The 15,249-nt window shown below is 41.4% G+C and overlaps 1 protein-coding gene across 1 annotated transcript in view; it reads left to right on the top strand.

Moving 5' to 3' along the window:
• Window positions 1-1,655: 1,655 nt before the first annotated feature.
• LOC104507254 (MICOS complex subunit MIC19-like) overlaps window positions 1,656-15,249 on the top strand; it is a gene marked incomplete at both ends in the record, with an annotated part of 51,603 nt that continues 38,009 nt past the window's right edge. Inside the window, one exon of the mRNA XM_010148477.1 lies at window positions 1,656-1,743. Coding sequence (XP_010146779.1) covers window positions 1,656-1,743 — 88 coding nt within the window. The remainder of the gene's footprint in view (window positions 1,744-15,249) is intronic.

Raw genomic sequence — 15,249 nt, forward strand, 5'->3', positions numbered from 1 at the left:
CGTGGCACGAAGCACGCCGGGAGTAGGAGGTTGTCGCCGGGGAGCCTCGTCCCCAGCCTGGTCTCTAAAGACGGGTGACAGAACAGTTTAGGAGAGATGTCTTAACTAGAAGAGCTTGTTTTGCCTTTGCCTGACCTCTACACGTGGGAGCTCCTCCCTTTCCCGGGTTCTGCTCTCCTACATGCTGCGCATCCGCCTGCCTGTGTACCTGCTGCAATATTCCTCTTCCTTTTTCCTTTTTATGGCATGCATGCTGTCCCTGCCCATGGCAGGGGGGTTGGAACTAGATGATCTTTAAGGTCCCTTCCAACCCAAACCATTCTGTGATTCTATAATATACTAGGAAAGAGTTTGTGACACAGGACACTGAGAAATCTCGCAGTTTAAATTTTTTTTCAGTGGAATACACTGTACAGTTCATACCAGGAATGATAATCAGCTCCTTTTATTCTTTATTACTGCTCATAGGGAGGAGTGTGGCAGAGTGAACCGTGACAGTGACTGCTGCCTGTTTCAGCATACTAATATTTTTCCAGTTCTGGTCATTTAATGCTTTCAGGCAAATAGATGACAGGAATGTAAAAGTGTTCACAGCAGAGCTCGTCTGCTCTGAAACCTGCTCTAGTGCTGGCAAGTGCAGATGAAATGTCTAAGGCATCCTGGATCTTGAAATATTGGGAGTAAAGACTGAGTGATATTAAAGCTACTAGGAAGGTCTTGCTGAAGCACTAAATAAATAGTGCTAGTTAAGAGGATATCCAAAAGTGATCTGTTAACACATGTAAAAGTAACTGCGAAGTTGGGAGTTTTAGGACTGGGGTAAGAAATCTTATGCTGGAGGAATGTTATGCTTTCAGTTGTGTTTTAGATCACAAATTTTAGCAGAATGTTTGTAACAGGTTCTGCCAGTGAGGGGGTTTAGTGAAGAACTTGCTAATTAAAATTAATTCTCATGGGCACTCGATACAGTGTTTTGATTAGAGTTGGTGTTCGAGGAAACCAATAGGAAGTTTTACGTTGGAAACCAAAGTTTTCATGTTATTGCTTCTATAACTGTTGTTATTTTTTTTCCATGGGCTGCAGTAGATCCGAAACTAGGCATTACTCTTATTCTCCGTTTCACTCTGCAAAATTTGTGATAGTGGTTTTGTGTGTGTGCGTGTGTCAGCATTAGAATGAAGTTAATGGCTGGCTATGCTTCCTGTGACCGCTTGTGTTGCACAAGTGTTTTGAGGGCTTTAGCAGGATGAAGCTCCTCTTGGTTTAAGTGCTCTGCACCTGTGGTATTTGACTCTCATCCAAATAACTGAGAAAGGCAAAAAGGCTGATTAATTACAAGCAACGTGTCAAAGAGCGTTGTTTCCTTTACCTCTCCCTGTGTCCTGTATCTTGTCATATCGATTTCTTGTGTTCTGTGAGAGCAAAATAATCTTGTTCAGTCTAATTGTTTGCACTCAGAGGTGTGCACTCACTTCACAAATAATGGGCAATAGAAAGCTTATTTTGCATTGTGGATAGAATTTTAGCAGCTGTTGTATCATATTTTGTTCTCTTTTAATGAAGTTTTATTTCATTTTAGGGGGGAAGAGAGGGGTAGCGGGGAGGAAGGAGGAGATGCACTCTGACGCTGTTTGGGTTGGGGTTATATTTTTCAGCTGTCTGACAGTGTCATTGATCGTATGAAGGAACCGTCTTCACCCAGCGGAAGACCGCAGTCTCAGCACCGATCAGCGTCTGGTGCAGGTATGCCCACGTTTTGTTTTTTAATGAGGAGGAAAATCAAATGTGCCTTTCAGAGCATTGTAAAGAGCTCATTGCCATTTCGTAGAGATGATTTTTAGACATTAACCTTTTTGCTCATCTTCTGAAGAAGGGAGGAATTTGTAGGTCTTTGGTGAAGTTATATTACTTTTTATTTTCTTCTAACTGACATTAAAATGTAAAACACCACTGTTTATTAGACTTGGTTTTCTAAGGTATTATCCATTGTTAAAGACTTCTTTTTAAACAGACAAAGCAAATACCCATTCCAAATATGTACTGAGTTCGGAAGTGAAAATTCCTGCATACTTAATCAACACTGAATTTTAGTATAGAGAGCTTCTGTTGAGGTATAATTAAGCAAACATTAACAGAAGAATATGCTATTTTTCTGCTGTGGAGTACTGGAAATAAGTTGCATACAGCTTATACAGATCGATAGTTCAAAATGATCGCTTTCTTACCATTTTAGATTTCATTATCGAGGCCTGTTCGGATGCATCAAACAGGCTTTGTGCCAGGCAGCCTGTACTCTGATTTAAAATACTTGAGCACAGAGAACACGGTGTAGCTACTGAAGGGGTGAAAGTGAGTGGCAGAGATTGGAGCGTGTGATTTTGTTTGTCGACTGTGTGAAATCTGTAGGGTTCACATAAGGCTTCTTATCAGTGCTCCAGAAATATTCATTGTATCAGTATTCCCTAAAGGCCTTTTGCCTTGTTACTTAGAAAAAAAAAAAATCCCACCAAAACTCAACACTGATTAGAAACATGTCCTGTGGCAGTAGCGGGCTTTGCGGCAAGACTTGAATGAACAGGACGTAGTATCTTTCTTTTATCTGAAGCACAGGAAGTTGGTTTCTTCTTGCTTAACTCAAGGTGCCTATGTTGTAGGTGTCTGCGTCTGAGCTGAGCTCCCTTTAGTTAGTAGAAAGAAAATTATGTTTGGGGGACAACTCAACAGGTTTATTTGGGAATTCCAATAGAGGATGAGATGAATTGCCTTCTAGGAATACCAGGGTGAAGAGGTCGGTTGCAAGAGTCTAATGATGTCAGGCGAATCCATCACAGGATATTGTACAAAAATCTGAGCTCCCAAATGATGCTGGTTTAGGGGTTTGTTTTTCCAGTTCATGAATAGGAAGACTGGCCTAGTAAAGGCAAGGAAAATATCAATGCTAAAACTCACTTAAACTGTCACCTGGCATGTGAAATGTAGTTTGCCCAATAAAATTGCTTAGAATTTAATATGTCCTTAAGTAAGTTTTGAATGGAGTAGGGCTCTGCTTTCATGCATGGGCTGCCTGATTGTCCATATTATTTTAAGCAGTTCCCTTCTCGTTATGTATATGTATTTTACTGTGGTGATGAAATTATTCTAGGTAAAGGATTTGATGAAGTAATACTTGCACATCCTACCTACTTTCACGGTGGTGATTGTTGCTTTTTCATCCTTAAACCTGAATTACGGAAGGAGTCTTGTGAATAAGCAGCTGTGATTTTTGGGATGAGGTGACTAGACGTAGAGGCTGTAATATCCCAGTAATTCTTTGCTAAATTACAGTATGTACATGGCTGATCCTTTAGTTTGTTTCTCTCTGTGTACTGGAAATAGGGCTTTTTAAAAAAAAATGTGTATTTATTGAAAGACTTAATGATTTGCTTGACCCTTTGTAAGCTTGAAAAACCTTACGTGTATTTTTTTAGTGATTTAGGTGAAGTGCTTGTATTTCCCCGAGAAACTATAATCAGTGTTATACCTCAGTTGCTAAAATGTATTTAAAAGGATTAAATTATTCTTAAGTACATGTTACCTTACCATCCGTTCCTCTTTCAGTGAATTATTTTAACTAAGAATTGCCAACTCTTGAATTTCTTTGATGCTGTAAGAACAGTCAACCGATTGGTTTGGTTTGTAGCTACATCTGACGTGTTGGAGTCTGCGTTTGTCTGATGCGATGTCATTACAGGAAGGGCGCTCGCCTCCAAGCTAGCGCTCTGATCACTTCGTGTCAAACTGCTTTGTGCTGATGGCTGTGGGGGCTGGATCTCACATCTGGGCATCTCCTTTCTGTGATGCAGCAGTGTTGGGGTTCGGTTTCTTGGTGAAGCCTCTTGCCATTAACGAGAGATCTCTCTTCAGGCAGCAGCTCCTGTCCTGTTTATGAAGCTGGTGACAGTGGCTTGTTTCTCTGTCAGAGTGCTGCTTTTAAAGAGAGTTTTCCAAGAATGGTGGTGTTTGGAGGCTGGCTCTGGCTTTTGGATTACCAGCTGGGCAACTTTGGAACTTGACAGTTTCTTAGCCTGCATTTATATCTTTATTTTTGTAGAGAAGTGTTATTTGTCTGGAATATATAAAGAAGATGTCTAGAGGGAGAAACATTAGAGCTATTAAAAACAGCCCTTTCTTGAAGTCAAGCCTTTGATAGCTTTTGGTGGAGGAATAATGGATTAGATTACATGAAAGAATGTGTATCCTGTTGCTTGCCAATATATGATGCATTTATTGACTTCAGTTTGGGGTCGGAAAATGAAATTACATACACTTACAATGAAATCTGACATCTAAATACTACATCTTAAAGCATCGTAGCTTGCTTGGATCGCTTTCTGGCTTCTGAGTAATATTAAATGCACTAAAATATTTAACTAGTGTAAAATCTTTAAAGCATGTCTGTAATTCCTAAAGCAATATTGATGAAAAGTAATTTGGTCAGACAACGGGTACTTTTTTTTTTTCCTGAGTGTGTATTATACCTAAAGCTTTAGTCATAACAGACAAAGGGAATGGTTTAATTCATTTTAGCTTAGTGGTATCTGAAAAGCTAATAGTCTATTATAGAAAAAAAAAAGAAAGAACAAATGCTTAAATTATCAAGAGTCTCTGTGTCTCAGACAGCCATTTTTTTCCCTTTGCAGAAACAGATCACACTGAGGATAGAGAGGATTTTTCTCCTTTTTTATTTTTTTAAACAGTATTCCTTATTGTTACTATACTGTCCTCATGAAAACAAATCGGTACAGGACCTGTGTCATAAAGTACTGTTGTGTAGGCGTGTAATAAAGTGAGCTTGCTATAGCTGCCACAGAAATTGGGGTAGACCTGGCATGTTTCCAGTAGAGAAAAATACATTTCTTGGCCTTTTTCATTTGTGTGGAATAATGCCTTTTAATTGTGTACTCTGCTGTGTTGGTGTCTGACTTCTGGAAGAGTTTCAGTGCCCCAGGGCATCTTGGCTCAGTTGGAAACATGTAAATAGGTATTGTTGAGATGTCCAGGAACGAGTATTTGAAGAATTAGCTTCTGGTTGAAGATGCAAGCAGGATTTAACTGAACTTTAGGAGCAGCTTACAAAGAGAGCCAGCTGGAGGGATCACATGCGAGGTAGCTCTCAGAGATAAGCTCAGGAAAGCTGTGAGGTGTATAAGGACAATCTCTTCCTACTGCAAGAATGGCCCATTGCAGTGCTCAGAAAAATTAATAGATGTTGGGAGGCCAGTCTGGTGAAATTGGGAGAATATGGTAGAGCTTCAGTACAAAAATGAGGTCAGCAGATAAAAGAAGAGACAGACTTCAAGATGAATGGATTTGCGGATGAGGGGTGGGCAGTAGGTACCGTTTAGCTCAACTTAAAAAACACAGTCTCTCCCAGTATTCTTATCTCCGTGTTAGGATGTTGCAGTGTGGGTAACTGGATGACAAGTTGGGTTAAAAAAAACCTAGTTGGATGGTCAGGTTCAGAGGGTTGTGGTTAATGGGTCACACACTGTCTAGAGGCTGGTATCATGTGGGATTCTGCAGGAGTTGTCCTGTTTTACAGCTTTATTGATGTCATGGAGGTGGAATATGTGCTCTTCAGTGGAGATGGCTACAGATTGGAGGGACAAAGTCAATGTGTTCGAGGGCAGGGCTGCTATCCTGAGGGATCTAGACTGGCTGGAAGAATGAGCTGACAGGAACCTTATGAAATTCAGCGAGGACAAATGCAAAGTCCGGTGCTAGGGAAGGAGCAATCCCCTTGCCGTAGTGCAGGCTGGGGCCTGCCTGTCTGGGGAGTAACCCTGCTGAAAAGGAGCTGAGCACCTTGGCAGGCAGCATGCTGCCTGTGAGCCTGCCTTGTGCCCAGGTGGCAAAGGTGGCCAAGAGCATCTTGGGCTGTATGGACAGGAGCATGTCTGGTAAATAGAGGGAAGTGATTATCCTCTTCTACTCAGCACTTTACAGAACATATCTGGAATACTGCATCCAGTTTTAGGCACCTCGGCAGAAGCTGTTGATCACCTGGAACAAGTTCAGCAAAGGTCAGGGGCTGGAGTGCCTTCCCTGGGAGGAGAGGCTGAGGAAACTTGGCTTGTTCAGGGTTGAGCAGAGAAGGCTTATTGAGAACCTGGAAACACGCTCTTCTCCCAAGTGACAAGGGATAGGACAAGAGGAAATGACCTCAAGTTGCACCAGGGGAGGGTTAGGTTGGATATTATGGAAAATCCTTCCCAGATAGGGCTGTCAGGCATTGGAATGGGCTGCCCAGGGAAGTGGTGGAGTCACCATCCTAGGAGGTATTTAGAAGATGTGTAGATTTTGGTATTTAGGGACATGGTTTAGTGGTGGATTTGGCAATGTTGGGTTAATGGTTGTACTTGATGATCTTAAAGGTCTTTTCCAACCTAAATTATTCTGTGTTAGTTTGAAGAACTGCAGCATGGTGCTGGTGGTACTTGTAATTATGGACAGTCAGATGCTGCATGAAAAAAAAGCACAACTGGAATTCATCGTGATAAATGTGCGAGGCTCTGCATTGTTGCTTGTAACTTGGAGTTGTGTTTTTAATAGCATACTTGTGGTTTTGGTTTGATTTCCCTCTGACCTCTGGGGGGACGAAATAGAAGAAGTTTTTCAAAGGGACGCAGAGAGATTTGTGAGAATTTCTGATGACTTGTGATGGTCTGAAAACCCTGGAAGCCTCTAATGTCGCTGAGTTGGCGAGAATACATTCTAAAGAATATTTGGCAGTTCTGTGGTAGGGTTCATCCTAGTGCTTTTGGTGAAGGAAGTAGATGTAGGGTGTAATATGTGGATGTGTAGAGGAAGGGCAGCTTTTATGAGAACATTATTTATGAAACTCAGGTAAGAGTAAGCATCCTTCCCAGGGTATATGCTTTTTGATGGTGTGATCTAAATTCAGGCAAAGCCACATTGGGTGTTCTTGCATATGTGATGAGGCAGTGCTCACTCTTCCTTTCATGTGGCTTACTGTATTGCCACTTAGTTGTCACTGAGGTTCTTGGAGGTAACTATTTTCAGTGATGTGTATTGATATTCTTTGGGTTAAAGGCTTACAAGTGATGGAAGTATTTTATTATCAAAAGGTGAAACATCATCTAACTCACCAGACTGCTAAGGATGCCAAACTTCTAATGCTGTCACTGTAACAGCAAATCTTTAGTTGAGCATGACATTCATGTCACTGGATTGCAGGAGCATAGGGAAGATGGAATTATACATGGGAGATGAAGCAAGTGTTGCATAAATTAAAATTCTTGCTGTCTCTGTGACATGCAAGGTGTTCTGTGAATGTTTTCTGGTGGCTGTGTGTGTCCTTGTAAAATGATACTGAAAGTAGAAGGAAAAACTAGCAATTAATGCAACTGTATATCTGCTTTTTCTTTTAGTTCCTACTAATTTGCAGTTCAGAGTTGTGGAAGGGCTTAGCTCACTCTGTGTCCCCAAGGTACAGTAACACCATCAAAAAGATGGTAGAGACGATGAGGATGTTAGAGATGGCAAAAAGCCTTAATTTTAATAGTTTAAAAGGGTAAATATGGGAAGGGTACATAATTGTGTAAGAGGAACATCTAGAACCTTGGAATGTTCATGCTTATGAACAGAAATTTTTCAAGGTGTCAGTGAAAAAGCCTGAATGTGCCTGAGGGTGCTGTCTTGTACTGTATTCCCAACATTTATCCAATTCAAAAGTATTCTTTTGGTTCTTCACTGAAATACTGTCTTGGAGATGTCATCGAGACTGCACCTTTGGGCTGCCCACTTCAGTTGCAGTTTGGGTGCTTTTAGATATGACGAAACAACAGACACTTTAAACAAATGTCCAGAGGTAGAACAGGATGAACTGGCAGAAGGTGTTGGAACCTCTAATGCCCCTGTCATGTATTTAAAGCTGTAGTCTGGTGTTACAACTAACCTCATCTTCGGTCTCATGTCTGATATCTGTCCCTGTTAAAAAAAAAAAAGGGTACGCGGTGACCTAAACGTTCTAGAAACACCTTAGGCGGTGTTTTGTACCAGCTTGGGTCCCTAGGTTGAGCCTCGTTCATTCAGAGAAGGGAGGGAGGAGCACACAGAGCTAGCGTCACTTTTCTGTTTTGGTGATGGGCATCTTTGGGAAGAGCTTTGCAGATTATGCCAAACGGAAGTTTTGATTTCCTCAATCAGCTGCTTGAGCGACTTCCCCACCAGTCATTGAAGTGCCAGTGCTAGTGGAAGGGAGCAAGCCCAGTGTGCAGTTACGGGAGCTGGAGAGCGCAGCCGTGGATCGAGTGGTCAGGACTGTATCTTCAAGAGAGGGGTGCGAGGTTATAGACTCAGAGTCTTCTAGGCTGGAAAAGACCTTTCGGCTCATCAAGTCCGACCATTAACCCAACACTGCTAATACCACCACTAAACCATGTCATTTAGCATCTCATCCACATGTCTCTTAAATCCCTCCAGGGATGGTGACTCCACCACCTCCCTGGGCAGCCCCTTCCAATGCCTGATAACCCTTTGAGTGAAGAAATTCTTCCTAATATCCAATCTGAACCTCCCCTGGTGCAACTTGAGGCCATTCCCTCTAATTCTATCACTTGCCACTTCTGAGAAAACAGCGACACCCCCCTCCGCTCACCCTCCTGCACCCTTCTTTCAGGGAGATGTAGGGAGTGATAAGGTCTCCCCTGAGCCTCCTCTTCTCCAGGCTGAACCCCCCGCAGCTCCCTCAGCTGCTCCGCACAGGAATTGTGCTCCAGACCCTTCCCCAGCTCCGTTCCCTTCTCCGGACACGCTCCAGCCCCTCAGGGTCTTTCTTGCCTTGAGGGGCCCAAACTGACCCCAGGATTCAAGGTGCAGCCTCACCAGTGCCCAGCACAGGGGGACGATCCCTGCCCTGCTCCTGCTGGCTACACTCTCCCTGATGCTGGCCAGGATGCTGTCGGCTTCTTGGCCACCTGGGTACGTGCTGGCTCATACTCAGCTACTGTTGAACAACACCCAGAGGTCCTTTTCCGTTGGGCAGCTTTCCAGCCCCTCGTTCCCAAGTCTGTAGCATTGCAGGGGGTTGTTGTGGCCCAAGAGCAGGGCCTGGCCCTTGCCCTTGTTGAATCAATCCTCCTCAAGCTTTCATAGACCAGAACTTTTTATTTTCCTTAATACTGCAACAATATTTTATGCTTTTCAAGGAAGGATTATCTTTTTTTTTTTAACCCTGAACAAAAATGCAAGTTTTACAGGGAAGATAGTAATAACTACAAAAAAACAAGCCAACCAGCACACTGAAATACCTTAATAGCTCAGTATAGCAGGGGACAGGATGGAATGTGTAAACTTAAATAGACTCCATGACGCTTGTACTGATGTTAACCAGGAGTTTGGCATGGTGTAAATGTGGGGTTAGTTGGACTGTGCAGCTGGAAGGTTGGGCCAAGTGTTGAAGAGGTTTCTCTGTCTCTCCTTCCCTCCATCTTACTTTTTTCATTGTAGTGAAATGATCATGTTTAACTTCGTATGAAAAAAGTGGCCCATGTGTGGGAAGCATTTAAGGCTGGAATTGCAGTAATTGATTCCCATCCCCCTTCTCTCCTTCTGCTCCTGCTCTTTCTTTATTTGTTGTTATTCAGTGTTGTAAATGGACTTAAAGACATGAATTATGAGGCTTTCAAGGTTTCTGCAAATGATGGAACAGATTTTTTGAGTGGTGGTGGGATTGAGTCATGGTTTGGTTGGTTTTGCCTTGTTTTCCTACCCCCCTTCTATGAGTGTCAGGGTGAGAAAGCCAATATATCCCCTGAATATTGTCAAATGTTAGCTAAATATTTGATTTGATTTATTTAGGAGTTCCCATTTTACAACCAATGGAGAATCTAGGTATTCCAAATGAAATTTAAAGAGAGAGCACTCAGTGCATCAGGTCCTGTCCGACTCATCCACATACCTAACCAAATCTCCGGCTGAGGTAGATGCGTTGTGATGGCAGTCAGCTGCTTTTAGAGTTGGGTTTTTTTTTCTTTTACAAACATTTTTTTTGTGTGTGTGTGGCTTTTTGCAGAGAGGCAGAATTTATCTTTCAATTGGCATTCATTTAGAAGTGTCATTTCTGTTTCTATGTATTCTTAGAAACAGGTAATTCTTATGTACCGCATACAATGTGCTTTTTGGTCTCTAGTGGATTTGTCGAAATTAAATTTCATGCCATTCTGCTTAAGGCTGCATGTGCTCTATTAGGGTTTACTGAGTGCAGGCATTTGCTCTAAAAATCTTTTGGGGTAGTTGTGCAGTACACATACAAAGCAATTTTTGTCGTAGCTGCTGTAACAAGCATATCCAAAGTATTTGCTTAGGAATGGCTTGCAAGTTAGAACCACCTGCTTTTTGATGTGGGAGCACGAGATTTGTGCATGCTAAAACATAATCCTCCAGTAGTTAGCAGAAAATCATGTTGAAAAACAACTGTTGGTGGCTGGCATGTGGTGACTGTATTAGTTTCTGGTGCTGCAGTAAGCCTAATTAAGAAAGCCAAGGGAACGGTCTCTAAAAACACCAAGGAAAAAAAAATAACCTGGGAGAAAGACTTTGTGCACAGTTTATGGAGCCCTTTGCAAAGCAGCATGTAATAATGAGTTTTAAGGGGAAAATGGCTACACATTTAAGCATGGAATTGGTACCGTTGCCTTTTACTAGTTGGAGTACAGGATTGTTTTATACCTAAATCCTGGCAAAGTTTTAGACCTTTGAGCATAGACAGTTGGAGACTTAGCCTCAGGTTGAACTTTCTGAAAATGCAACCAGAGGTTATTAAATGTTTGAGGTGGACTTGTGGAAGACAGTGTGGGGTGTGTTGTTTGGGTGTTTTTTTGGGGGGGTTTTTTGTGCCTTTTTGTTCTTGTTGGTTTGGGGGGTTTTCCCATGTTGGGATTAAATAAAAATCTATCTGGCAACATGCCTTTTTTTTCCCCTTTCCTTTTATTTCTTTTTCTTAATTTCCATTAATGTCCATTAGACATCAGAGTTTGACATAAGATGATTCCTGTTCCGGACACATTTGTTGCAGTCCGTGTTGGAAATCCCCCATATGCGTTTTTGCAGAAATCGGAGTTCACGTGTGCTCATGTGTTTGGCTCATATTGAGAGTTAAATGTACTCAAGATTGCCAGTAATAGGCACTGAACTATTTAATATTTTCTCAGAAATTTCAGTCTTTGATTTCTCTAGTCTGTGCTGTGTCTGGCACCAGAATAAATCCCAGATCTTTCTCCTCTGTCCTTCAGAGACCTTCCTGGGATTATAGGTCAAAAAGACCAGATAACTGGCAAAGATAAAAGGGTATGTAATTTAAAGGATTGCTGGAATAGAAGTCAATTGGAGCAGGTTGAATGATTTTTGTGATCTTAAAGAATAAAATAAAAAAATATTGATCATTTTAATGAAATAAAACTAATGACTAAATTAGAAATGTTTGCTTTCACCAGTATTAGCCTTGAAAGCACTATGCAAGGAAATTGTCATTCTGCTACGTAGCATCCTCTTGGGTTTTATAGTAAAACACGTTCTTATCCAAATTATCTCTCCACTGACTACAACTGTCAATAAAATGAAAGCCAGTGAATGAAACAAAATCACCCCGGCTATAAGGGGAGAACATATCAAAATATTTCTAAACCAAGTCTCCAATGAACTGGTAAGAGTTTGCTGTGTAGGGCAAGATCTCCAAGTAATTAAACATTGTGGTTTTAATAGTAAATGCTACTTTTCTTTCCATCACAATTTGTTTACCGGTTAGAGAATCTCCAGTGTGGTGTTACAGAATACTTGAAATGCATGTTTATCGCATGAAGATGAAAAGAAAAGCTTTGTCTTACTCTTTCATCTTCCGGCTGCAGTGAAGTGTTACTAAAACCCTTCATCACTTGTCAGATCAGGCAGGTTAAGTGTATTGTATAGTGCTTCTTCTTGAAAGCTCTGTACTAGTTGTTTTTTAGTTAAACAGGAGGTAACCACTTAGAGACTTACTTTCTTCTGCCTCGGGGGAATAGTACGCAGTTTCAGCTACTGCTACAATTTCTTTTCCAAGACTGGGTTGATGTGTACTGAACTTGCTTTTCAGTGATCTCGTGTTGAGATGTATTACTGAAGTTTTGGGGAACACCAGACTGACAGTTGCATTATTCAGATATTGCTACCTCTTTCCTGAAGTCTAAATTTAAGCAATAGAGGAAGGACAGTCTTTCTTCCCTTTGCTTGCAAGGTTTGTTGTGTACCTCTAACAATGCTTCATGGAGCCAGTTTATCTGATTCTCATTTTTAGCTTCATTAACTGTGTTTGATTTCATCTAATGTTAATCATCTGAAAAATAAGCATCTAATCTGAGATAGTCCTTTAGGCTAGTGGTGAGAGATGGTGGTTCATCCCATCCTGTGAAAAGCTTCTATTTCTCCTTAATCTCTGGGGCTTTATACAGAAACAGCTGAGATGGGTGGTTCATCCAAGATAATTGACTTTTTTTTTTTTTTTCTTTTTTGGTGAGAAGAAAGCAGTTTATCATAAGAGAAAGGACTCGGTTATCCGTGATGTTACTAAGTGACAGTAAGATCATAGAATCATTTTGGTTGGAAAAGACCATTAAGACCATTGAGTCCAACAGTTAACCCAACACTGCTAAGACCACCACTAATCCATGTCCTGAGCACCTCGTCCACATGGCTCTTAAACCTCTCCCGGGATGGTGACTCCACCTTCTCCCTGGGCAGCCCCTTCCAGTGCCAATAATCCTTTCTGGAAAGACGTTTTCCCTAACATCCAATCTAAACCTTCTCTGGTGTAGCTTGAGGCCATTTTCTCTTGTCCCATCACTTCTCCCCAACCCCCACCCTCTGCATCCTTCTTTCAAGGGGTTGTAGGGAGCGATAAGGTCTACCCTGAGCCTCCGCTTCTCCAGGCTGAACCCCCCCATCCCCCTCAGATGTTCCTCACAGGAATTGTGGTCCAGACCCTTCCCCAGCTCTGTTCCCTTTTCCGGACACGCTCCAGTCCCTCAGGGTCTTTTTTTGTAGTAAGGGCCCCAAACCTGACCCCAGGATTCGAAGTACAGCCTCACCAGTGCCAATGAGAGGGCACTGAGTATTCTGAAATTTAAGCTGAAAATGTAGTATCTGTAGAAATTTGTAGAAAGAATTAATACAGGCACTGATTATATAGAAGAGTGACTTCAGTGATCATCAGAAACTTAAGGAAACTATAATTGTTGGAGACACAGCACTGGATATCGCGTCACATCACTTAGTTGACAAAGTTTTGACTGAGGAATGATCTGCTTCTGTGCCAGTCTGTTGAAGAGATTCCTGAACACACTGGCTCCTTTTATCTGCTCTGTCATTTGCAGAGGAGAGGAGACAATGCTATACTTGAAGAAAAATTGAACCTTAGATATTTCTGGACTAATTGGGGGTATATTTGCTGACTCAGCTTACTCTCATTACTCGTTATTAAAAATTTGGGTGTTAGATTATTGTTGTTGCAAGGATTTCAACATTTCACGATTTGTCCTGTGTATATTTTCTGATGAATGAAAATAGTAATAAACATCATAGTTCCATATTTACAATCAGTTTTCAGTTGTTATTGCAGGCACTAATACAGTGCTAAATATTGGGCTGAAAATACTTCAGTTACCACATTTCAAATGCGATAATACTGTAGCTGTCTGCTGACAATGAAATACAAAGCTGGGTTTGCTGCAGTGGAAGGAAGACGCGTTATGATACTTTGTAAGTCACGTCCACTTTCCTCACCAGAAGCATCCTTCCTCCTGTGCAAGGAGTGCAAGTGCCCTTGATAGTCTTGAGGTAGATATATTGGAAATGTGTACACTGGCTATTTCTAATCGGACTTCTTGTGTCCTGCCATTAATATTATGTGAAATAAGTGTTCTGTCCCTTTGTTACTAAAACTTGTCTTTCAGATGACTCTCTAGAATAAACATGCTGCTGTATGGGATGTAGGAAGCGTTACCCTCATGACATAACAAAGTACTTACAGATTCTCCTGCACTCCCCTTCTAAGTCAGTGGTTCTCATTCACAGGACCTTCTCACAAGTGCTGTTTAATGGCTTTCATACTTGTGACTTGGATTTCAATTCTTTTCCTTGTATCCTTCTCGAGTCAGCAGTGATGAGGCTGAATGTGCTGTAATTTGCATCTGAGCTGAATAAACAAATTGTGGAATTACTGTTTTCTCTGCGCTGATACAAAACATCCATGTATCAGCCTGTTGTTGTAACTTGAATGAAAGAACAGGAGATTAGATTTGAGCGTGTCACAGCAGCTGTTAAAGATCCACTTGTTTCTCACTGAAGGATACTTTGTACCCAATTTTAGGTGAAATTACTGCTTTCAAAATTTGTGCACAGTTTCAGTGCCCATGTCATCACTAAATCATGACTTTATAGGGAGATGGTTAAACTTTTTGTTGCTGAACAGTCAACTTCTACTGGAAAATTTTTACTCCCTTTAAAATTTAGAGCTAAGTTTTTAGACTGCTTTTCATCTACAAAGTAGATGATTTGGCATCTTGAGTTATCTTTCCATGCAACTCCACCCACTGAGAGATCTGGTTAATGGGATCAGTAGATGGAGTGGTGAGTGTTATCTTTGGGTCAAACACTTTATCTTCTCTTCTTTCATTAACCTTTACCTGTGAAGACACACTTTCACTGCTTTTTTTTTCTCACAGTATCATGGCGTTATGGCCTCACGTAATTTCATAGTATCATTGAGGTCCCTTCCAACCCAAAGCATTCTAAGACCATGTAGTTCCAACCCCCCTACCATGGGCAGGAACACCTTCCACTAGACCAGGTTGCTCCAAGCCTCATCCAGCCTGGCCTTGGACACTTCCAGGGATGGGGCATCCACAGCTTCTCTGGGCAACCTGTTCCAGTGCTTTCCTACCCTCTCCAGGAAGAATTTCTTCCTGATGTCCCATCTCAATTTGTTTCTATCTTCCTGCTTTCCCAGAATAACTTTAAATTATTAACCAGTTTTATCCAGACTAGTTGGAGAGGTAGATTTCTCAAGGATAATCAATTTATTTACATGTTTTCAGAAAATTTGCAGATGTATTGGTGATGATGGTGCTATTGCAGTGTTTCCTGATATGATTATTTGCCAGCTTTATGTATGGTAGATTATCTTCACACTATTGAAGTCATTTGCAAAGTGAAAAT

This window comes from Eurypyga helias, unplaced genomic scaffold (assembly GCF_000690775.1).
Source record: "Eurypyga helias isolate BGI_N326 unplaced genomic scaffold, ASM69077v1 scaffold7423, whole genome shotgun sequence".
Taxonomy (NCBI): domain Eukaryota; kingdom Metazoa; phylum Chordata; class Aves; order Eurypygiformes; family Eurypygidae; genus Eurypyga; species Eurypyga helias.